Source organism: Sebastes umbrosus, chromosome 7, assembly GCF_015220745.1.
Source record: "Sebastes umbrosus isolate fSebUmb1 chromosome 7, fSebUmb1.pri, whole genome shotgun sequence".
Taxonomy (NCBI): Eukaryota; Metazoa; Chordata; class Actinopteri; order Perciformes; family Sebastidae; genus Sebastes; species Sebastes umbrosus.
Window position 1 is genome coordinate 26,988,195 of NC_051275.1, and position 22,349 is coordinate 27,010,543.

The window sequence follows — 22,349 nt, forward strand, 5'->3', positions numbered from 1 at the left end:
ATAAAAGGGTTAGTTTTCCCTTAAATCTCAAGCAGTTACTTCATATCAGTCTTTTCTTAAGTTCACCAAAAATTCACGACTAATGGTTGACCCATTTTCTCACTTACCCCACTGTGGTAAACAGCCATGTAGATAAGCTGATATTATCTGCTGAGGTTTCTGAGATGTATGCCTCTTCCCCAGAACAACGGAGATTAATGTAAGTTACGATGTGGTGCTAACATAATTGTAAAATTAAATTTGAAAATTTCATCAGCAACATTTCTTTTTTCGAGAAACAATGTCCTGTTGGACCTGCTTTCTACTGGGGTGATAGTCCAAATAACAAATGTGCTGAGAAGATGACACAAATATGATTTCATTCATTATAATGGATGAGAAGCAGAGAGTTCACTGATGGATATCTAAAAACCTGGGAAAATAAAACGAAAACAATCTTCATGTCTGGATAGCATTAGAGGTAAAGAAAAAATATAACCCCTGTTCTTGCTGATTGCACCTTCTGCACTTGATCACCCCTTTGGTTTGTTTCATAATACTAAACTATAAAATCCTTAATGTATCCGTGTTCATGAGAAAAGCGGTGACTCAGCTCTCTTTCTATATTGGATTTCCTCTCATGTGGCTAAAGTTGCACTAAACAAGCCCTGTGGTCCTAATTCTAAAATTGCAGGATGCAGGCAAAAGACAGGAGGATTTCACAACGTAACAGTTTAGACATGATCAAGAACAACTAATGACTTAAATTGTTTGCTAATTGTGTTGCTGTGTAACCCAAGTTGGCATGAATACTGAGATGCAAGTTGGGTCCTGTTATGGCTGGAGGGGACCATGTGATTGCAGTCAGAGCTCTTTATTTGTAACCCTGAGATGAGTTCAGAGGATACATTTAAATCCCTTATTTTACAACCAAAAATTGTGCAATTTAGCATCACTGAAATGAGTAAACATCTCCGAGCAAATACATTCACCATCAGTGCATTCCTTTGCTATTTCCACACAGAAAAAATGAACCTTTCAAAGCAGTTCAAAGATTATTGACAGAATTGATCGAATGATTATCACTCACTGACCTTTGCCTCACTTTGATCCTGTTATTTGCTAACAGCCAAGCAGGAGTTAGACTGTCTCTGAGAACTGTTCCCAACACAATAAAAATATACAATACTGTTGTTCATGTGATTGTTTTTCATGATATGCTAACTGCGGTCACATCTTTGACATGGACAGTTGAGTTGTTGTGAGTTTTCAGTAACAGTTGAGCCAGCCGTAGTTGAGCAGCACACGCATCACTCTCCTGTACGCCAGGTAGTATTCACTCTGTCTGGGGCCGTCTGAGAAATACAGATATCCTGTGGGAGGGAAGATTCAGTTTATATGCAAATATTGAACTTAAGGCAGCAGCAACTGATTTTTGGCGCAACAAAACAAGCTGTAAACACACAATGGCATATTATATTACACAAAGAGTCACCTTATAAAGTTGTTTAGGTGAATGTGCACTGAAACAGTTACCTAACACATCCAGCAGATACGGAGTAACATCAGAACATTTTTTGCTCTGTTTTGGTCTCCATCAAGTCCTGAGAAAATGATCTGAGTGGTGAAATTCTCTGTGGTTTGTCACTATGAGACTACTACACATAGTCATTTGATCAATTGTTAAAGGAATAGTTTGATGCCCGGCAAAGTAATAGTCCCCCCACCCCGTTCTCATTCCCAGAGCATATATTACAGACGCCTTGTCACATCCATCGGTGTGTGATACCGCCGCACAAGGCGCCGATCTGAGACGCATTTCCATTAACTACAATGTAAACCCATCCGCAACAACATTAAACGCTCAGAGAAAGTGTGCTGAGAGTGTGGTGACATAGCTTTTAAGAGCGAAAAGACACACATCGGGCAGACGGGAGGGGAGGTGGATGGATCCAACAAACACAAGGCTTTCATCCTGGAGACGCTGTCCGTGTCCCATGCGTTACATTACAATCAGCTGTTCATTCGTGTCCCATGTTCACAACATTAAAGTCTCATTTACACAAGCATGTTGTTTTTTCCTAAACCTAAGCAACTGTTGTTGTTTACTTCACATTAAGCACATGTTTGCTGCGAAAAGTGATGCAGAGGGCTCTGACAGAGCGTATGTGATGAGTTGGGATGAGAACGTGTCGGTCCACCACATAACTCCCTTATGACTTGGACAGAGCCAGACTAGCTGTTTCTAGTCTCTATGCTATGCTAAACTAAGCTAAGCTAAGCTGGACAAACATCACAGAGTGGTAATGATCGTCTCATGTAACTCTCAACAAGAAAGCAAATAAGCGAAACAGTCAAATTATTCATTTAATATAACAATACTGATTTTGATGGTGATCATTTTCTGCCATTCTAACCAAAGGTGGCTCTTGACTTGAGTATGAAATGTGTTAAATGATTTAGCGAATGACATTTCTCACCATAATTCTCAAAGGCTGCGTCTACTCTGGAGCCAATGCCAGGGAAATCCTGAGTGATGTATCGTGGGTATCCAACGTCCATTTGGTTTCTGCGCTCATCATAGCTGCAACCGAGAACAGAGAGACGATTAGAAAGGATTTGTAGACATGCCATGTTAACAACAAACTAAAGACTTTATCATCACCAACACTCACCTCCAATACTGGTTGTTCACAAAAATGAGTGTTTTTCCAGTAGTTGCCACATAGACGGCTGCATCCACCTTATTGACTGAAGAAGGGAGGCCGAGGCTGGTGAGAGACTTTGGATAACCGGACATGATTGTCTTTGCATAAGCTCTAATGCCCCAGTACTGACGACCTATAGAGAAACAGTCAGAGGTTATTACGTCATGTAGTAATCTGTGAGTATATTCAACATTCAAACCTAAAAATTGACATTACCTTCAAAAAGAACCACCACATCCTTGGATGGGACTTCAAAGGCAGCATCGACAGAGTTGATTCGTGACCATTTCCTGCTCACTTTCGTTAAACGGATTCCTCTGGCACTCTTCCTCCAGTAGTATCTAGTGAGGATTTTAAATTGTAAAAAGATGTATTTTCGTATGTCGAACACAAACAAGATGATCGTCACATATTAAAAATGTACCCGTTTTTGAAGAAGTACAGCTCTCCCCTGATGGAAGTGGCAGCGTCGAACACCAGATCGCGGCTGCACTGCTCGTTTCCGGGGTTGGGCAGAGGGTCTGGGTTTGGATCCTCTGTTGGTTCCTCTGGCTCTGGTGCAGGGTCCGGGCGAGGAGGGGGTTTAGGTTTTGTTGTGGGCACTGGTGTACGGCTGCCTGAATGATGCAGCAAAATCAAAATTAACTAAGCTATGAGCTTCAGTCATCATAAAGCAAACAACCATCAACATAAATTAGTAAAAGATGCACTTTTAGAACCTTGTATTTATTCTTTTATGGATTTATTGAGGATGAAACCTGCCAAAATCAAAAATAAATAAATACATATGTCATTAAATGTAGCAAAAATAATATTCAAAATAAATGTAGGCATTAATTAATTGATAAAATGTGACAAATTTGTATTTTATTTTTAATTTGTTTCTTTATTTATTTATCTTTGTATTAATTCCCTTATTTATTTACTCTTCTAAGTTTGGGAAATAAATAAAGGGTGAAATGCAAAGGGAAAATCGTGCAGAAATAAATAAATAAATACATAGATAAATACACACATTTAAAAATAAATTAAAAAATAAATGCAAAAACAAATAAAAAATAAAAGCAAAAATAAATAAATAAAGGCATAAATAAATGCATAAATAAAAACATTTAAAAATTAATAAAAATATTAATAATATTAATAATAACTAAATAAAAGGGAAAATTAAACACAAGAGTAAATAAATAAGGGAATTAGTACAAAGATAAATAAATAAAGAGGCAAATTAATTAATGGCTACATTTATTTCTAATATTATTTTTGCTACATGGCATATTTATTTATTGAGTCATTTATTTATTTATTCATTTATTTTTGATTTTGGCAGCTTCCGTCCTCCATAATGTTTAAGGTGAGACACTACTGGCAAAAATATTGTTTTTCATGCACTAAAATCTTTCCCCTATTCACCTGGAGTGTCTTTCCCTTAAAATCAGTTTGACTGTCAAGCACACAAACCACAATGAATATAAAATGAATTCAGTTTAAATCCCATGCTGTTCATTCTCATCTCATTGTCTTATCTTATCTTAATCCAACATGAATGTGAATGTGATGTTTTTTTGCTCACCATAAAGGGCTTGAACCCCTCGCCTGTCATCGTCTGGCAGCCTGTATCCGTTTGTGTTGACATATTGATAAGTGGGGTACATGAGTGCACGTCTGTCCCTGGAGTGATCCAGACCCAGAGCGTGGCCAAACTCGTGGGCCGCCACCAGCATCAGATTCACACCTCAACACAACAATGAAGGAAGTCAGACATTATTTTATATACAGAATAGATTATATAGAGAGAGATTACATACTTCTGTGGGAACTACACAGATTATTCACTTCTTCCCCAGTGGACAGGACAGCTTCAGGTTTACTAATATGCAGAGTGTGTATTTACCTCTTTGGGTAAGAGTCCAGGTTTCATCATCATCAAAGTGTGTGTCCCCTCCCTGACCCCGTCCAGGAGAGTTAGCATGAGCCAGGACTCCACCCGCCCCGTCGAAAGGGTAAAAGTCCCCGTGATCTGCAACAGGACAAAGAACACATAATGTAATCTACCGTTTCAGAGTTGCATGCAGAGAAAAGGTTTCCCATGAAGATGAGCTGGTTGTTTAAGAATCCAGACTCACATCCGCCCTTGAAGAGGATCATGATGTCTGCAGCACCACTGGAGATCTTTTTGAAGTCCAGAGGGATGACATCGCTGTAGAGCTTGAAGGCCTGAGCGATGGTTGCATCCACGTGACTCTGGGTCAGATCTGGAGTGTACTGAGTGATCCTGTTCAGATTAGATTATACAGCATGTCTTTATTTATATATTCAACCACCAACAATACAATTAAGTTACTAAAATATTGCCTGATTCTACCCAGATGTAGTCTTATTCTACCCTGATCGGGTCTTATTCTACCCAGATGTGGTCTTATTCTACTAAGATCTGGTCTTATTCTACCCAGATCTGGTCTTATTCTTCTCAGATGTGGCCGTATTCTACTAAAATCTGGTTTTATTCCACCCAGATGTGGTCTTATTCTACCCAGATGTGGTTTTATTCTACTAAGATCTGGTCGTATTCTACCCAGATCTGGTCCCATTCTACCCAGATATGGTCTTATTCTAGTAAGATCTGGTCCTATTCTACCCAGATCTAGTCTTATTCTACCCAGATCTGGTCTTATTCTTTCAGATCTGGTCCTATTCTACCCAGATCGGGTCTTATTCTACCCAGATGTGGTCTTATTCTTCCAGATGTGGTCCTATTCTACCCAGATGTGGTCTTATTCTTCCAGATGTGGTCTTATTCTACCCAGATATGGTTTTACTCTGCTAATGTAATGTCATGACCTACCATAATGATCAAATATTAAAAAGTGAAATGTACTTTAGAAGTTGTCTTTTATAGATAACTCTGTTATAATATTATGTTCCTTCCTACAGTTCCAGTTACCTGTAGGTAATCAGCCTTTTCTCCCATTTGGGTCTCCCAGCGAAGTGTCCGTATCGGCTGATGTCTGACACGCCACACCTGGGCGCCTTCATCACCTCCACAGTCTCGTTGTTCAAGACACCAGTCACCTGATGGTCAGATGATGATATAAGGGAACAGAGATTTTGTAAAGTGAAGTTTGAAAAACATATGATTTCTAATATGAATCGTTAGACAGTTATTAGCAGTCATAAAGCAGACCTATAAAAAGTCAAAGCTTTCATTCATTGTGATTACCTCCAGGCCAAAGAAAGCCTGCATGGCCTGTAGATCCAGGCTGAAGGATGTAGCCATTCTTCTCACTGAGGTGTTTGTCACCCCAACATCAGCATAGAACTGAGAAAGGTATCCCTGACAGCAGGAGAAGGAAGATGATTTTAATGCAAGTGATTCATATTTTATTAATTCCTGTCTAATCTAAATTTAAAAACTTTCTGCAACTTGCCTCACCTCTGACTTCCCTAGAAGAGTCACTAGAGTGTCTTTAAAGATGTTCCTGCATAATCACTCAGACAGTTCCTAGTTGATAATATTTATGCAGAATATATATAGTGCATTACCTGTGCCAGGTTTTCTTCCTCTGGGGAAACTGTTGGAGCAACGGTCGGTGCTGAATGACACAGGGCCGAACAACCCAGCAACACTATCCAAAAACCAGCAAGAGACATCTTGTTAGAAAGTTTTCTTTTCTCCATCCACTCTCCCCTCATAAAGGCAGCCTGAGGTTGTTCTGATGTAAACTGAATGAGAGTAGTCAGTGTCCCCCTGTGTACTCCAGTAAATGTTGGATAAGCCTCTCACCAGAGGGGGGATGGAGTATACAGTGACCTCTCTGATAACACAGTGGGAGGAGATGATGGTTTTAACTTCACTCATGAAAAATCTGTTAATCTTCTACTGTCACCATAGTGTTGTCTTGTAATGAGATGCCTTCATGCGCCTCTTCTATCCCACCTTTATGATTTACCCTCTGATGTGTTTGCATCATTTGTCACATGTGCTCATCTGCATGTGTTTTATCAGGAAAAATCAAGGCACTACAGGCAAAAACAGTGTTTTCATGCACTGATCAATTTTGAAATTTTGGCTCCATAACATGTCTTCTTTCAGACTAGTGGAAAGAAAACATCCAAAATGCACATTTAGGTGTTTATTTTACTGCACTTTTCTATTTGCATCTGTAGATTTCTAAATTTAACAAAAGTTAGCATAAGATAATGCCTTATTTGCACATTAAAACATAAAATTTCAGAAAACTTGTAATACAAAAAAGAATTGTCTTAATGTAAGTAATCTACTGAGGAAGTTTCGTAGTGATATTTATTAGGTAATGTTTTTTTTACCCTATTCACCTGTAGTGTCTTGTAAAATGTCTTTAAAGGCCGTTTTCTCAAAATGAGGTTTTTCTCAGACTCTCCACTTCAGTAGCACTTACATACACTAAACTTTCCAGTTTCATTCCTATCTATATTCTGAAGGTTTTTAGCGAGTGATTTGTTCATACATCATTCATAGCCTGATTTATCGAACATTTTATTCCTAAAAACATGGCGAAACTGTTGACAGTATTTTCTGATTTATGGAGTGATAAAAAGGGAAATTCCCTCTGTAAAAACCTTTAACTCTAATATGTCAACAAAATGAAACAATCATTTTGAACCTGGCTTTATCCAATGTTCAGATTTCTGTTCTCCTTAAATGACACTGATTTGCTTCGTTTATCCATTTTTAAATTCTGTTTTTTTGGTGGAAAAATACACAGGAACATACGCCCACAGACTGTCACTCACCCCGAATGACAATCTGAAACATAACACTTGAACAGCAACAAGAAAACTCTGTCAAGAAAACAGTATTTGCCAACATTTTGTTGTTTTTAGTGTCCTCATGTTCTTTTTGATAACCTCTGATGTACAGCGACCACAGTCCAGTCTGGTGGGTAAACAGGAATGCCAGATGTGTACAGTTAACTCACGTCACATGACTTTTTTTTTCAAGGCACTGAAGTCCACTGATTGAGGCTGAAACTTCCTCTCACCGCCATCTGGGGACGCCAATGTTGCTAAAGTTGCCTTGCACAGACTTCAACAACAGAAACTGTTTATTTGGATCTACCGGTCTACTCATATGTTTGTCTAATGAAAAATGCAAGCCTTATTTTTTGCAAGAGAAAAACAGTATGAGTATGACCCCGGAGCAGTGGTGGAAGGTAAGTGGTTTACCTAAACATTGTACTTACTGTAACACAACTCTGAGGTATTTGACTATCAGTCAACATGTCACAGGAGTCACAGGATCTGTTTACTGATTGGCTGCAGGTATTCTCAAGCATGTAGGAGAACTATGGTGGCCAACGCGAAAACATGAAAGGCCCTCTCTAGAGCCAGTGTTTGGTTTGTCCGTTCTGGGCTACTGTAGAAACATGGCGGCCGGCTCCACGAGGAGGACCCGCTTCGTATGTAGATATAAACAGCTCATTCTAAGCTAACGATAACACAACGATTTAGGTGATTATACACTAAAGAAAACATACTTATTAATAAATTATTATATTGCATATCTGCCAATACATCCCCCTAAATGCTACACACTGTTCCTTTAAGTAAAGAATCTGAACATGTTATTCCACCGCTGCCTTGAAGAGCAAAGATGAAACAACACCTGAGATTTATGAACAAATTTTGAGTTCAGTTTAATAACACAAATCCTGTTAACACATATACAGATTTACAACATTGTCAAAGTCTTGTTACACTAACACACTAACATCATGTAGTCATGAGGTTTTTATCAGTATTAAATGTACATCTGAGGACAAACATACAAGAAAAGTCCACAATATTTCAAAAATGTATATACTTTGCATTTGATATTCACATTATAAGTTCTCAGTACTGTACACTCTTGCACATTGGATGTATAAATGCTATTATACCCAAGAGGAAGGTCAGAGATGTAATTTATATACAGGTACACACATGCCCCAAAAATCTAAACATACTTATTATCTCAGTTTCACAACCATAACAGTTTTTCTGAACTATGTAAAGGACGTATTCTCAGTAACTGTATCGACCGTATCAACATCCCAGCCAAGAATTTGCTGAAATTGTATTCACCACCTTGTTTCGTCTGAAGTCATACTGGTATGATTTAGTCCCACTGAAGAGGAAGATGCTACCTGTCAACAGAAAATTATACAAAACATGTGTTATCTCCTCATGTTGTTTCAAAACAAACAAACACGATGAAAAGTGAACAACAAAGTTTAGCTGTAAACAGGATTTCTACTTGAGCAACACGTCGTTCTAAAACTGGGTCAAATGGTGTTTTCAGTGTAAAAGTGTGTCCACCAGTGCGGTGAACCCCACCCGTCTGCCACCTAAACACGGTAAAAACAAGAAATTACAACTTCTATTTCAGCTGAGTTCTATTTGTATCCTGCTGCTTAGGTCCACATTATACAAAGTTCATGACCATAAACTCTAAATTCTTTTTGTTTACCATCCAACTTAAAGGCGGCGTCGACCCGTCTCGGGATTCCAGGCCAGTCTGTTTGGATGTGTCTGGGGAAGCCCGGGTCCATCCTCTTGCTGCGCTCGTCATACCTGAGGTTGAATCATTCAAATACATGGACTGTTGTGTGGGAATGTCAATATGTTCATGTATAATGCTGCTCATCCAGCTCAATTTTCTAAATAATGTGTTTGCTGATTACAATTTTAGATGTTCAGTTATAATGTAAACTTCCTTCTGGTCAAATGGCTAGTATGTTAATAGACATACAAAACTGGTTTACTGCCTTTGACTGGGCTTTATACGTCGGTACCATAGACTGTATATAAAGATGGACGACATGACAACTCCCCTAAAGTGATTCCAAAACATCTCGATCGCCCCCTGGTGGCTGGCTGCAGTATAGATCATAAATCCCACCCAAACTAAAAGGTCAAAGTACATGTCAAATACATTTTTCCCGAAGATGGTTTCTATCATTTTAGGTAGTTCTTATCATGCTGATGTATGTTCAAGTGTTCATTTTTCTGATGAGTTTGGTTTTAATTAGTTATTTGATGCTATAAAAAGGGGATGAGACGTCATGATTGACAGCTGCTCTGGGTAAAGTAGTTGTGTAGTCGGAGGCTCGGGAATTGTACGAGAGAGGAGATGTAACTTTAACTTTCCATAACCGTCACAAGTCTGTGTAATAGAACGTGTCAGTTTGATCATAAATGTAGTTATAGAGATAGTATGATTAGTTGTCCTTATTGCCAAACAGCTACCGTGGTGCTAACGTAGCAGCTAGGTGGCTCACGCTAACAAGCTGCGGTCGTGCTCGGCTTGTGATTGGCTCAGGTGGGTGTGTGGACGTGACCTCGATACCGCGGCTCCAGCCCCTCGATCAATACTGCGCAGACTCTGACTCCAAATGACATCAAAATCTAAAGATGGAAGCTCCCGTGTCCGAGATATTTTGGACAGTTCCGAAAGGAGACGGTGCACACTAACAGTCAGTTTCCTGTATCTGTGTCACGTGGGTGGAGAGGCAAACACGCCATGACCACGCCCACTTAGGAGACAGGAAGTGTATACCATTTCAAACCATTGGACGAGCTTATAATGCGTCATCTTTGTAATAGAGCATCTTTGATTATGAATAAGTACCTCCCACAACCCCACTTCAAAACACCCAAACTATTAATAGTCATACAAACTCATTTACTGCCTTTATATGGCCGTTATACGTATAGGGATCAATTCATTTCGATGGGTAAGGTTTCCTGTTGACTTTTCATGTAAAAATATATGATTAAAACAGAAAATCATGTTCAATGTGAAGCAAGTTGGCATCATAAACAGTTACCTGTAATAAACGTCTCCTATGAAGAAGACTGTTTTCCCGTATTCACTGATATGCACGGCAGCGTCAACCTGCCTGACCCTGGAGGAGAAGCCGTACTCGTAGATGGAGCCAGCATGACTTTTCATCTTAAGCTGCTGAACCACCCAGTACTTATGACCTGGAAAACACAGCCGTGTCACTGCATTTTGGGACGCCATGAAAAACAGCTACATACCACAAGCGCCGCCAAACTCAATTAGCCTCTTGCATGAACTGCAACACTTAAGTTGCACAAGGCTGTAATTTGGGCGCAACATTGTGTTCTCCCCCCCTGCTGGAAATCCGGCATTGTCATGCTGACAAGGCCTTAAGTGATGCTTTGCAGACTGTCCATTACTCTACCAGTGAATATGTACGCCACGCCTTTGGCCGGGATGTCATAAGCGGCGTCCAAGTGAGAGCTGATGCTGGGTAGATACGTGCTGCTATGGCTCTCTCTCAGGCGATTCCAATACGTTGTCTTTGTTGTTCTCATCCACATATACCTGCGTTCAAACAATAAGCAGACTCAGCTGCAGCTGTTGGTCTTTTGTTATCATAATATAAAACATGTTTTACATATTGTGTACCTGTTCTTAAAGAAAACAATCTCATTTCCAATCATAGCTGCTGCATCAAAAGTAAAGTTGGGGTCACACTTTTTGGGGGCTGCTTGTGTTTCTTTTCTTGAGGGTTTTCCTAAGAAACATTGGAGCAGAATGCATTAAATATGGTATTATTCATTACATCGTGATCATTTTATTTCCACTTTGTGCAATCCTCCTCACCATACAGCGTTTGGATCCCCAGCACATCATCTTTGGATAGAGAGTACTGTGTGCGGCTGTGATACCTGTAGTTGGGGTACATGATAGCAGAGGGGTCTTTTGAGTGAGTCAGACCCAGTGAGTGTCCGAGCTCATGAGCTGCAACAGCGAACAGGCTATAACCTGAAATACAACAACAGACAGTTACTGTTAACACATTTAACTGGTCAGGTGACAGTGAAATAAATATAGTGGAGTAGAAAGTACAATGATTCCCTCTAAAAAAGTAGTGGAGTAGAAGTATAAAGTAGCATAACTGGAAATACTAAAATAAATTATCAAGTACCTCAATGGAGGTATACAAGAAAATATTGATTACGCTCAACAAGAAGTATAAAGGACAAAGCACTGACAGTCTGCAAAAGGTTTCTGATTCTTAACTTCTATACTATATAAGCTTAGAATATAGATATAGAATCTATAGGACAATCTTTTGTGTTTAACTCTAACAAACCTTGCCTCCCCGCTGTCCATGTTTCATCTTCATCAAAATGCACGTCTCCTCCGATCCCCTCTCCTGGCTGGAAGGCATGAGCCAGCACACCGCGGGGTCCATCGAAGGGAAAGAAATCTCCATGAGCTGCAACAGAAAACACACTTGAATTAGACTGGACTTGTGCTGGGTTTATATTTTGATCTTAACCAACATAATAATTCTTCAGAAGCGATTTTGAGATTTACTTCTGCGGGCGAAGGTGAAGACGATATCAGTTTTGCCATGGTTGACTCTGATGAACCTCAGTGGTGCAGCATCACTCCACATCTTCAGGGCTGAACGAAAGGACTTTTCCACATCCTCTCTCGTCATGTCCGGAGTGAATCTGGCAATCCTGCAGCGCCAAAGACGGACGCACAAATATGAGACAGAAGGAGCTACAGTAACATGTCCTCTGTTGACTAAATTAAATCTAAAAAGAAAATGCTGATTTAACAATATTACAGTAAAAAACAAAACATCTCACATGTATGTGATGGTGTGGTTCTTCCATTTAGGCCTTTCTGGGTAAAAGCTGAAGTTTTCCACATCTGGAACGCCACACCTGGGCTCCCTCATCACATCCAGGGTAGTAGAGTCCAGACCACCGGTCTCTCTCAGACCAAAGAAGTTCTGCATTTCTCTGATCTTCTCCTCCATGGCCGCCGCCGACGTGGACCTGATGCCTCTCCCCGACTCTCTGCCTCTGGGATTCAGGTTGTAAAACCTCCTGAGGTAGTCCTGTTGTTGAGAGGAATTCAGGTCTCAGTTATTATGACGAGATGTCTTAAAAGATAACTTAAAAGGTAAACTGGTCCAGTATTGAGGGAGAGCGCTTTAGACGGCAGCTGCTCTCAGGCTTTAATACGGTGCTATTGGGGCAAGCTGGCACCGTCATTAACGTCCACTGAAAGTGCTTGTTTTTGCCATGACAGGCTCTGATTGTTATTATAAGTGTCTGACAACATTATGGAAAGAGTCTCGCTCAAGGAGAAGTCTTGTTCTGAAATCTGGCGAGGTGACGTGTTGCTGGAAGGCAACGGTGGAAACACTGCCAGTATCAGTCGAGCAGAGTTTGTTGTGTTGGAGTACACAAAATGTAGCTTTGTTCATATTATGAGCGAAAAAAAGCAGCAAAACAGCTAAACGTGGCCAGCTACATTGCTGGCGAGTAATTGCTGAAGTGTTGCTCAAAGTAGTTGTGTCGTTAAATAACACTGGGAACTAGCTAATGACATTTTTGTAGACAGAACAGAACAAGGTGAGACTAAAACATATAATTGGTGACGCTTCACTGCGTCATTGGAGCGCTGAAAAAAGTTGAGACCAGCTCAACTTTCTTTGTAGCGCGTCACGCCCGTCAAATGTTGGCCGTTAATTTGTGCTCGTAGTGTGAACACAGCACTGGTGTTATGTAAAAGACTTTCAATGTCATGGCTGAATATTTACATGATTTCCACAATGTGGATGAGGTCTTTGAATTCAATGGCCGCCCGTATTTATTTGAGCCAGAGTATACGGATATTCAGATTTCACAACAAGACTTCACCTTGAGCGACAAACAGACCATTTCAAGTGAAAGGTAAGAAAAACGTTTTATATCTCTCTATAGTATAGTCCTTACAATAATATTGTCAGACACTTATAATAACAATCTGAGTCTGTCAGAGGCAAAAACAAGAACTTTTAGTGGACGTATTGTTACATTGACGCTTCTCACTTGCCTTTACAGCTCGTTTCGCAGTTACAGCGTTCTCCCTCAATACTGGACCAATTTCAGAAATTGTTGTCCCCATTAGTCACTTAGAGACAAAAACATTGGGAAGATAGGGTCAAGGTTATAAAATACTGAAGTTATCCTTTAAATGTAACTGCAAAATGTGATTTACAGTATTTCCTCTAGTATGTTACAGTATTGGAATATGATGTAGTCTATGTTTGGTGTGAGGTTAAAGGTGTTTTTTTTTTTCAGATATGCATGTATATTTGTTAGATATTCATACAAATTCTTTCCCCCTAATTTACAACTTCAAAATTGTGTTGCAATTAGAGGAAATTTCTCAGTGATATTATTTTTTTCTGACCTGTTTTATGAAGGACACAGATGAGGTGAATCCTGGTAAAAGTACGGATTATCCCTCATTGACCCTACTTATTAAATGAACAGTATATCCATTACAAAGAAGGGGATGAGGGATTTTGAGATAATTAAGAAGAGGATTAGCAGATGGAGCTGCAATTTAGAAGCAGAAGGATGCCCCGTATTTAGTTTTTCTCTGTCCATGTGGGTACATTAATCCATAATTTGAAAGATTTTGTATGAGTGTGCGTCCTTGTTCCATGTCGGTAAAACCACTATGTGCTACTTCATTCTTACAAAAAATAAAAATAATAATCGTTACACTTCAATAAGCATTTGTAAATAATAAATAGTAAATAATAAATAAAATATAGCGGTGCATTTGGAAGTAGCTGCATACATTGTAATGTAACGGAACCAAACAAATCAAATACACACAATATTACCTGTTTAAATTAAAGCACAAGAACAAAACATTGCTTAGTTACAGTTTGCAGTAAATGTTTCTGCACAACCAAAGTCACATTCATAGTCATGCGAGTTAATATGTATTCTAATGGGATGTCTAATATAAACTATACAAACCTCAGCCAGCTCCTCATCCTCAGGCCTCGGCCCCTGATCCTGATCGATGGGTAGAGTCCACAAGAGCTCCGCTAACATCAGCGAGCCCAGAACCGGTATCCACAGCCAGAACAGCTCCATGTTTTAAATGCACATTCCCACCAGGCTTCACATTTATATATATGGGAGTATTCTCAGGGTTGTTGAGCAATCACATGGCACAAAAAGCACAGGATCCTGGTCGTTACAGCCGGGTATACCTGCCACAATTTACTGCAGGCTTTGTGGTTAAAACCTCCCAATGAAACGTCTACATAATATGTCTGCAGGGCTTTCTGTCTGTAATGTGTGTGTACGGTGTGTTTTGTCGTATAGAAACCACAAGTGTTATTTGGGGATTCTGTCGGTTCAGTCAAGTCAAAACATGCAGGAAGTAGAGAGGCTAACCTGATTTAAACTCATTATATCTATATATTAGTCTCCGCCAGTGATGTGCATATTTGATAAAAAGATTTAAACTATAGCATTTTACTGTGGGATAAATATAAAAACCACAAACATGCATTATCAGGTTTGGATTGTAATTCTTTTATTTTGACAAAATATGACGATGATAAATAAAACTCCACTGGAAAGTGAAGCAGCACAGTGTTTTCTTTCTTCTCGTTGGTTTAATTTAATCAAGGTTTTCAGGTAATGTCCTTGCTGCACATGTTCATGGATTTACAGTATTTCAACATCCGAGCCAGGAATTTGCTTTCTCAACTCCGACAACGTGTTTCTGGGTGTAGTCGTATTTGTAGACTTGTGGCCCGACAAAGAAGTAGATGAAACCTGAGATGAGGAAAAAAAAAAAAAAGATATTCAAGAAGTGATTCACATATTTAACCTTTATCATGTTGTGTCGTCTGGAATGTGCTGTTTGTTGTTGATGATGTTGACGATGATAATGAGCATCTTTCTCAACTTAAATATCTTTACTTTTGCTCTGACAGTATATGAAATGACGGCCTTTGAGTGGTAAAGTGGGTAAATTATACCGTTAAAAATCATAGAGGGGAACCACATGCTCTGTAAAATCTTCACTACACCCAGCTGTTGAATGTAAATTAGCATTCTTGTGCTGCTAATAACAATACAACCTGCAAAATCCCCCTCAAGCTACAGACAGAAGTGAACTAGCTCCAATGCTAGATGACGTTACTGCACATTCCAATCAGAATATGTATGTGTATTTATGTGGCTTGTCGTGGAACATTTTTAGATAAGTGAACAAACAATTTTCAAGCTTACAGCACAGCGGGTAATAATAAGTAAACTGGCTCACCCTCTTTATGAACAGCTGCATTTATTGTTGTGTTGATTCCTGGAAAGTCCTCGCTGATGTACTTTGGGTAACCAAAATCCATAACCCTCCGGTTTTCATTGTAACTGGAGAGGACACGATACAAACAACGTTCATCAAAAGTCATGACTCATGATGATCTGTCTCTCTTTTCAAAGCTGAGACAAAACATTTGTTCATGGCTGCTGCTGGTACAGTAAATAGTCACATCACCAAAATCCAAATTGAGCCCTTTGCTCGCTGTGTGAGGTCCGATTTTAACTGCTAACTACAAATGAAATCTTTCAGTCACATCTGAGTCAACTTTTTTAATGTGCGAGTCTTTACCTACCGGTGCTTTGTGATTTGTCTTGGTTCGGCCACAACACTTTAATATTACACAATTTTAAAAAAAAGTAGTTAATTTAAGCTAAAAATAATAGGTCTACGTTATAATTTTATTTAATTTGGTCTGTAGTGCACACATACATGAATGTCATTTTGCTGATGCAGGATATTGGAAAATTTTCTGTCCTCATGATGGGAAGAAAAGATATCCTATACAGTGTCAAACAGGAGTATTCTCGTACCTGAAGTGCATGGTTTAGGGGCCATTTATTTACGCGCTCAAATCCTTTGTTGAAAATGTAGACGTGCGGAAGGCGCGCTCAAATGCAGGAGCAACACCGTTGTGACGTGCAAGTGTCCCCAAGCGCCTATTTGTCAGGGTGCGACTGCTGCGCTCCAGGATGAAAATAGTTAAACTTTTGGAAAGCTGCAGATATCTTAACCTTTCTTCCGTAAATATCAGTCAACGGTAAATATATTGAGGAGAAGTTAATCATTGTCGTGCAGGACTACCCAGAGCTTTACCATCTATCCCACAGACTATTTCACTTGCATCGCCCTTTCTGTCCGAGGACGTCACAAGTTGAAAGGTCAGCCTAATTGACAGAGAAATCAAGCAGTAAAGCTACTGTGAGGGATTTACGGTGCTGGAAATCCATTTATCTTTGTTTTGACTTTGTTTAGTTTAGTCAGTGAGGTTTTTACTGCTAAATTACAGCTGGTGTCCTTTTCATTTTTTTCACCCCTGCTCCTCAGACAACCACTGAACACAAGTCTATAAAACTGCCATGACTGATATATAATAACAGTAGAGAATATAGATATTTTGAACCAATAGATTCATGTTGTTGCCTTACCTCCAGTAGATATCCTGCATAAAGAAGAGGGTGCGTCCTGTTTTCACTATGTGCACTGCTGCGTCAACGTCCTGGATCCAGGCTGGAAACCCAAAGTGGCTGAGTGCTCGAGGCTTTCCCCTCACTTGAGAGCCTTTCACCGTCCAGAACATGGCTTCTGTCCAAACAAAGAAAATAAAAACCATCAGTGGAGTTTTTTTTGCACAAATGAAAGGTGTTTAATTTCAGATACTGAACCATTAAGGACAGTTACCGTGAATGAGGTAAGCAGTGGATCTGCGAGGCACCCAGAAGGCCGCATCGATGCTGGTTTCAATCTTGGGCATAAAGTTGGTGATGGGACCTTCTTTGATGTCATATTGCGCATTATGTTTAATCCAGAGGTATCTAGTGGGACAAACATTGTCGGTTGGAGAAAAATATTAAGGATTATACTTGTCATGTCCTTCCATTGGAAGAAAGCAAAATCTTATAAATGTATTGATACAGTTTGTACCAAAGGTGGGACAAAGTCATTGTTTTGCAAGTCACAGGTCTCAAGTTTTTGCACTGAAGTCCCAAGTCCTAAACTTTGATCTTTGGTCATGTGATTCAAGTCTACACCTCTGATTGATACTATCAGATGACAAAAAGAAGATAACTTTCATCCATCAGATCCTCTAAGATCATACCCTATGAGAATCATTTAGAGATAGAAAAATATGACCTTTGACGCTTTAGCTTTTTCTGAAGAGGAAATATATCTTCTTATGAATAACAGATGTGTTAAAGAAAGAGAAAAATCATCAACCTACCTTTCTCTGAAGAAGAAGGTGGCATCCCCAAGAGTGGACACGGCGTCAAAGGTCAGGTCTGAAGCACATTTGTTCTGCATGCGTTGAGGGAACAGCGACGAGCCAAATCCCGGAAAGTAATTTGGAGGTCCTCTGACTGGACCTACAGTACACATCAGATTTGACTATAAACACTCAGAATTCATATACTTCATCAATGTTACTGTACTTCAAGTGCAATAAATAGATAGAAATAGTTTACTGTAAAGTGCGTTGATGTTTGCTACATCCTCTCCTGATAAGAGGTTGGCAGAACGGGAGGGTTTGTAGGTCGGGTACATCAGTGACTCTGGGTCTCTGGAGTGCTTCAGGCCCAACGCATGACCAAATTCATGTGCAGCTACAACAAACAGACTAAAACCTGCAACAGCACAAAGAAAATGCATCCAAATGAAGTGACATTTTCTTTAAATTCCTTCAGTATCATTGTGGAGTGCCAGTGTCATTCAGTTCAGCACCTGTCTCTCCCGCTGTCCAGTGCTCGTCATCATCAAAGTGCGTGTCGCCTCCCACGCCTGGCCCTGGACCGAAAGCGTGAGCCAGTGTTCCTCCGGGTCCGTCAAATGGATACAAGTCACCATGTTCTTCACAATATAATCCAGACCAAACATGAAATAGAAACCCACAGAGAACACAATTTTCTTTCAAGCCAAAAGAAAATTACAGGTCTCCGTTCACATTGTCTAAATGAGTCTGTCGGGTTCAGCAGTCGGTGCATGATGATGCTGACTTAAATTACTACTGAAGCTCCCCGTGTGTGTATCCATGTGACTGTGTTTTACATAATACTTGTTATATAACCGAAATGTTCATTTTTCAATCTGTGACTGTTCAGTGCACTTCCTAATATCATCTGTAGTCTACCTGTCCTGTGTGAAGCAAAGAGACAAACCCACCATAGGTCACAAACTCCACGGTGATGTCAGCGCTGCGGGTGTGCAACCGGACAAACGTCAGACCGCTGGCTCTGGCCCAAACGCTGAAAGCTGACTCAACCAGAGAGTCCACAGTGTTGCGAGGCAAATCTCTGGTGTACCTGCCAATGCTGCAACAGCAACGAGTACACGTCATGTTGTTGATGAACACAAGGATCCAGACACAGTGTTCCCCTAAATATAAATATCAATCTCATAACGGACCATGGACAGCGTGTCAATATACGCTTGTTACATGCATTGTGTCCTTTCAAAATTAACTTAACCAGACCATTAAGTTAGGTTTAGGCAACACAACCACATAGTTAGGGTTAGGAAACGGTCGTGGTTAACGTTAACTTCACTGACTAGCGACTCACGTGACTCTTGGGACTGACGATAATAACGAGTCACGTGACTAAAGACTGATGTGACAAAATAAGTCAACGTTACTTTTAGTTTCACACGGTATGTTAACGCCAGTCTCTTGGTTGAAAGTCTTGTGTTTGTTTGACCCATCCACCAAACCTTCTGCCCGCCCTGGGCGGACTCTCACACTATTAATACTACGTCACTTGCTACGACCATCGAATAACACCTCGGGTAGGTTTACATTGGAGTTAGTTGAAAGCCCGGTTCGTCAGATACTGTTGCCATTGCGCGTTGGTCTCCGATGCCGAGGGGCACTGACCAAACGGCGGTACTTGACGAGTTGGGAGTGAGAACGGGTTGTTACCGCAGTTTCACAAGCGTGTCGGAGAACTACGGTGGCCGTCAGGTGACGTTAAAACGTGAAAGGCTCTCTGTAGAGTCAGTGTTTAGTTTGTCCATTCTGGGCTACTGTAGAAACATGGCGGACTCCGTGAAGACGACCGGCTCTCTATGTAGATATGAAGGGCTCATTCTAAGCTAACGAAAACACAACTATTCTTAGTTACAGGTGATTATACACTAATGAAAACGTAGTTATGAATATTATATTACATTTCTCTTAACAGATACCCCGAAATGTTACACACTGTAGCTTTAATTATGCATCTATTCTGTATTTAATCCAGCAGGCGCGCCTCAAACATAACTAACAATGAAACGGATAAGGACGTTCCAGACAGTGTTACATAAGTTCAAGCATGTATGGTGAACTTGGCTCTCTAACAAGCCCATTAAAACTCTCAGAGGCAGGAGTCCCAAACCATACAATCTGTTAACCATAATGATTTGTGACAGCTGCTATTCCCGATTTCTGCCAACGTTTTTATTGCCTGCTGCCTCAAAAATGTTTCCCATGTATTGGCAGGGTTTGCATTTTAGGGACAACCAGACTAGTTATATTTTAGGCAAGTTCAGTCTGGGTCAGACGTGCCTATATCCGTCACTTACAGATATATCTCAGACTGTAATTCCACTGCATTTTAACAGCAAAAAGAAACGCATAAAGACCACATAGATACCTGTAGGTGATGACATTCTTGTTCCATCGTGTCCCCCCGATGTGGCTGTACTCCTCCACATCTGGAACGCCACATCGAGGGCTCCTCATCGTCTCTAGGGTGTTGGAGTCCAGCACGCCTGTTGCATTGAGCCCAAAGAATATCTGCATGTCTTTCACCTTGGAGGTGAAGGAGGGCCCGCTCCGCTTCATGCGCCCCAAAGGCTCTTGCTGCAGGTTGTAGTACTGCTGCAGGTATTCCTACGAGTAGATTCGAGGTCCAACTCAGATATCATGTTGCACTGAAGATAAATGAACTGGTCCTGCACAACCGTATTCTCTTTGTAGATCCTTTTTTTGCAGTATGCATTAAAGTAGATTACATATTATCGTCACACTTTGTAGCATCCATCAAATTGCACATTCATAACTTCTACATAAACGTATCTGCACCCTTGGGTGATCAGATTTACAGCATCACCTGTCAATTACACCATCTCTAATTATAACTAAAATCCTTCACAACAATAAACTGAATTAAAGCAACATTGGTAATCAATTCCCGTGCAGATTTTCTTTCCCAACAACTCCTTCCACAGAAAAATGCATTCATGGAAGGAAATTAGGGAGAGAGAAAAATGAGGATGCTGAAAAAATCTGCTAAAGCATTCAATTCAACAGTTACAAGGATTCCGAGGGCAGTGCAGTAACTTACCTCCGCCCCCCACCCACACAAAAACACAAGGAATAAAAACATGTAATATCATAACATCAACATCCCACACACAGGCGAGAACAGATCCTTGCTATTTCCTTCCTTCAATAGAAACACCTTCACATTTACACGTTTTTGGCATTATCCAACAGATTAACTTACATGCAGTTCAATCTCAAACGTTTGTAATGCAGCTCACTTAATTATGCACTTACTGTGGCCAGCAACAAGTCAACCTGTGGTTCTGCGGAAGGAGAGATGTCGGCCACCGGTATAAATGTGGGCGCCGTAAAACACGGACCAGGCAGAAGCAAGACCAAGACACAGCAGGAAAGCAGCATGACATGCATTTCACAGACTTAACACTACATGAATTGTAGTGGCCTAGTTTAAACACAAGTCCTGGTTAATGAGAAAGCCTTTTAAATGGTCATTGTGACTCATGCCACTTGCAAATCCAAGGGAAGCCTCAGACAGCACTATGGAATTAGGGAGGGGTTAGCAGAGAGCCTAGGACCGCAAAACGAGAAAAGAAAGAGATGACATTTGGACAGTTTTGATCATGTGACACATTTTCTCCAATGGTGATCTATATGGATAACGTATTCAGTGGGTGGTTTCAATTTCAACATCTTATTCAGATTCATTGCACATTTAGGACTGAAATTGTTTCACTAAATGATTAAAGTGACGAAATTGACACTGGGAGGTTAAGGGTGTAGTGTGCTGATTGACAGATAATCCCAAACAAGAGGTGAAATTACAACATGAGGCAACACACAGCACAGAAAAGGATTCTTTACTTGTTTTATTTTATCTTTACTGTTTTTTATTTAACAATTACTTATGTGTAACTATGCAGGCTGGTCTCATACACTGATCGTAGCTATACCAAGTAAAGGATAATGTACAGTGAGCCGGTCATTGTTGTGAAATAAACCCCAACAGCGTGGCCCTCTTGCACCGCCCTGAAGGGGTTTATTTCACAACAATGACCCGATAGCTGTACATTATCACGCTTATTACACGGCTACTTACTTAAGAAATCAATAATTTGACACGAAAATGGTCCACCAGAGTCTAACATCAGAACTGCTCCCATAGCAACGGTCTGTTATACATAGCAACGGTCTGCTATAAAGAAAAAACAGATTCTAGAATGCGTTGATTGACCAATCAGAATCGAGTATTCAACAAAGCCGTGTAATAACAAAAAGGCTGCGTAGGGAGGAGGTTAGGGTGGATGGACAGGTTGACTTTCGCCCAGGACACCAGCGTTCATGTCCCGTGTGTAACCAGACCAGGGGTCGCCTGTAACAATAGGAACTTACTTTATGTGTTGCATTTGCAACACGGAGCAAAGTTGTTGTTGCACCTAGAGGAATAAATAGTAAAAAAAGACGTGTGGAAACAGGCTGTTTTGTGAACACG

General features: G+C 40.3%; 3 protein-coding genes across 5 annotated transcripts; all 3 read right to left on the minus strand.

The window, feature by feature from the left end:
• Positions 1 to 837: 837 nt before the first annotated feature.
• mmp30 (matrix metallopeptidase 30) lies at positions 838 to 18,923 on the minus strand. 2 transcript variants are annotated; one of them, XM_037776519.1, is made up of 13 exons: positions 18,919 to 18,923; positions 13,073 to 13,078; positions 6,231 to 6,389; positions 5,908 to 6,021; positions 5,632 to 5,759; positions 4,814 to 4,962; positions 4,582 to 4,707; positions 4,261 to 4,422; positions 3,112 to 3,304; positions 2,904 to 3,028; positions 2,655 to 2,820; positions 2,460 to 2,563; positions 838 to 1,352 (listed from the first exon to the last, which is right to left on the minus strand). In XM_037776519.1, exons 3-13 carry the CDS (start codon positions 6,378 to 6,380, stop codon positions 1,249 to 1,251), a joined length of 1,521 nt encoding a protein of 506 aa, XP_037632447.1. In that variant the 5' UTR covers positions 6,381 to 6,389; positions 13,073 to 13,078; positions 18,919 to 18,923; the 3' UTR covers positions 838 to 1,248. The 2 variants fall into 2 exon arrangements, with proteins under 2 accessions (XP_037632447.1, XP_037632446.1); XM_037776518.1 differs by lacking the exons at positions 13,073 to 13,078; positions 18,919 to 18,923 and having other exon boundaries at positions 6,231 to 6,410.
• LOC119492136 (matrix metalloproteinase-20-like) lies at positions 8,298 to 14,658 on the minus strand. 2 transcript variants are annotated; one of them, XM_037776521.1, is made up of 10 exons: positions 14,520 to 14,658; positions 12,342 to 12,595; positions 12,061 to 12,209; positions 11,834 to 11,959; positions 11,341 to 11,502; positions 11,143 to 11,251; positions 10,916 to 11,058; positions 10,535 to 10,691; positions 9,175 to 9,278; positions 8,298 to 8,851 (listed from the first exon to the last, which is right to left on the minus strand). In XM_037776521.1, exons 1-10 carry the CDS (start codon positions 14,637 to 14,639, stop codon positions 8,751 to 8,753), a joined length of 1,425 nt encoding a protein of 474 aa, XP_037632449.1. In that variant the 5' UTR covers positions 14,640 to 14,658; the 3' UTR covers positions 8,298 to 8,750. The 2 variants fall into 2 exon arrangements, with proteins under 2 accessions (XP_037632449.1, XP_037632450.1); XM_037776522.1 differs by lacking the exons at positions 10,535 to 10,691; positions 10,916 to 11,058.
• Positions 15,084 to 21,313, minus strand: mmp20b (matrix metallopeptidase 20b (enamelysin)). The gene is made up of 10 exons (XM_037776520.1): positions 21,134 to 21,313; positions 20,226 to 20,464; positions 18,757 to 18,905; positions 18,319 to 18,444; positions 18,063 to 18,221; positions 17,822 to 17,963; positions 17,281 to 17,414; positions 17,028 to 17,184; positions 15,826 to 15,929; positions 15,084 to 15,332 (listed from the first exon to the last, which is right to left on the minus strand). The coding sequence occupies exons 1-10, from the start codon at positions 21,266 to 21,268 to the stop codon at positions 15,232 to 15,234; spliced, it is 1,446 nt and encodes a 481-aa protein (XP_037632448.1). The 5' UTR covers positions 21,269 to 21,313; the 3' UTR covers positions 15,084 to 15,231.
• Positions 21,314 to 22,349: the final 1,036 nt, after the last annotated feature.

Bases quoted from the DNA above. Each gene is read 5' to 3' on its own strand.
- mmp30 (XM_037776519.1), bottom strand. From the start codon at position 6,380: ATGAGGGGAGAGTGGATGGAGAAAAGAAAACTTTCTAACAAGATGTCT. The intron at 3,305-4,260 runs GTGAGCAAAAAA...TGCATCATTCAG, and splicing joins AGGGGTTCAAGCCCTTTATG to GCAGCCGTACACCAGTGCCC. The intron at 2,564-2,654 runs GTGAGTGTTGGT...TCTCGGTTGCAG, and splicing joins GTGAACAACCAGTATTGGAG to CTATGATGAGCGCAGAAACC.
- LOC119492136 (XM_037776521.1), bottom strand. From the start codon at position 14,639: ATGGAGCTGTTCTGGCTGTGGATACCGGTTCTGGGCTCGCTGATGTTA. The intron at 11,252-11,340 runs GTGAGGAGGATT...AATGTTTCTTAG, and splicing joins GGGGATCCAAACGCTGTATG to GAAAACCCTCAAGAAAAGAA. The intron at 8,852-9,174 runs GTAAACAAAAAG...TTCTGTTGACAG, and splicing joins CGCCGCCTTTAAGTTGGATG to GTAGCATCTTCCTCTTCAGT.
- mmp20b (XM_037776520.1), bottom strand. From the start codon at position 21,268: ATGCATGTCATGCTGCTTTCCTGCTGTGTCTTGGTCTTGCTTCTGCCT. The intron at 17,185-17,280 runs GTAACTGTCCTT...TTGTTTGGACAG, and splicing joins CACTGCTTACCTCATTCACG to AAGCCATGTTCTGGACGGTG. The intron at 15,333-15,825 runs GTGAGCCAGTTT...TCCTCATCTCAG, and splicing joins TGCAGCTGTTCATAAAGAGG to GTTTCATCTACTTCTTTGTC.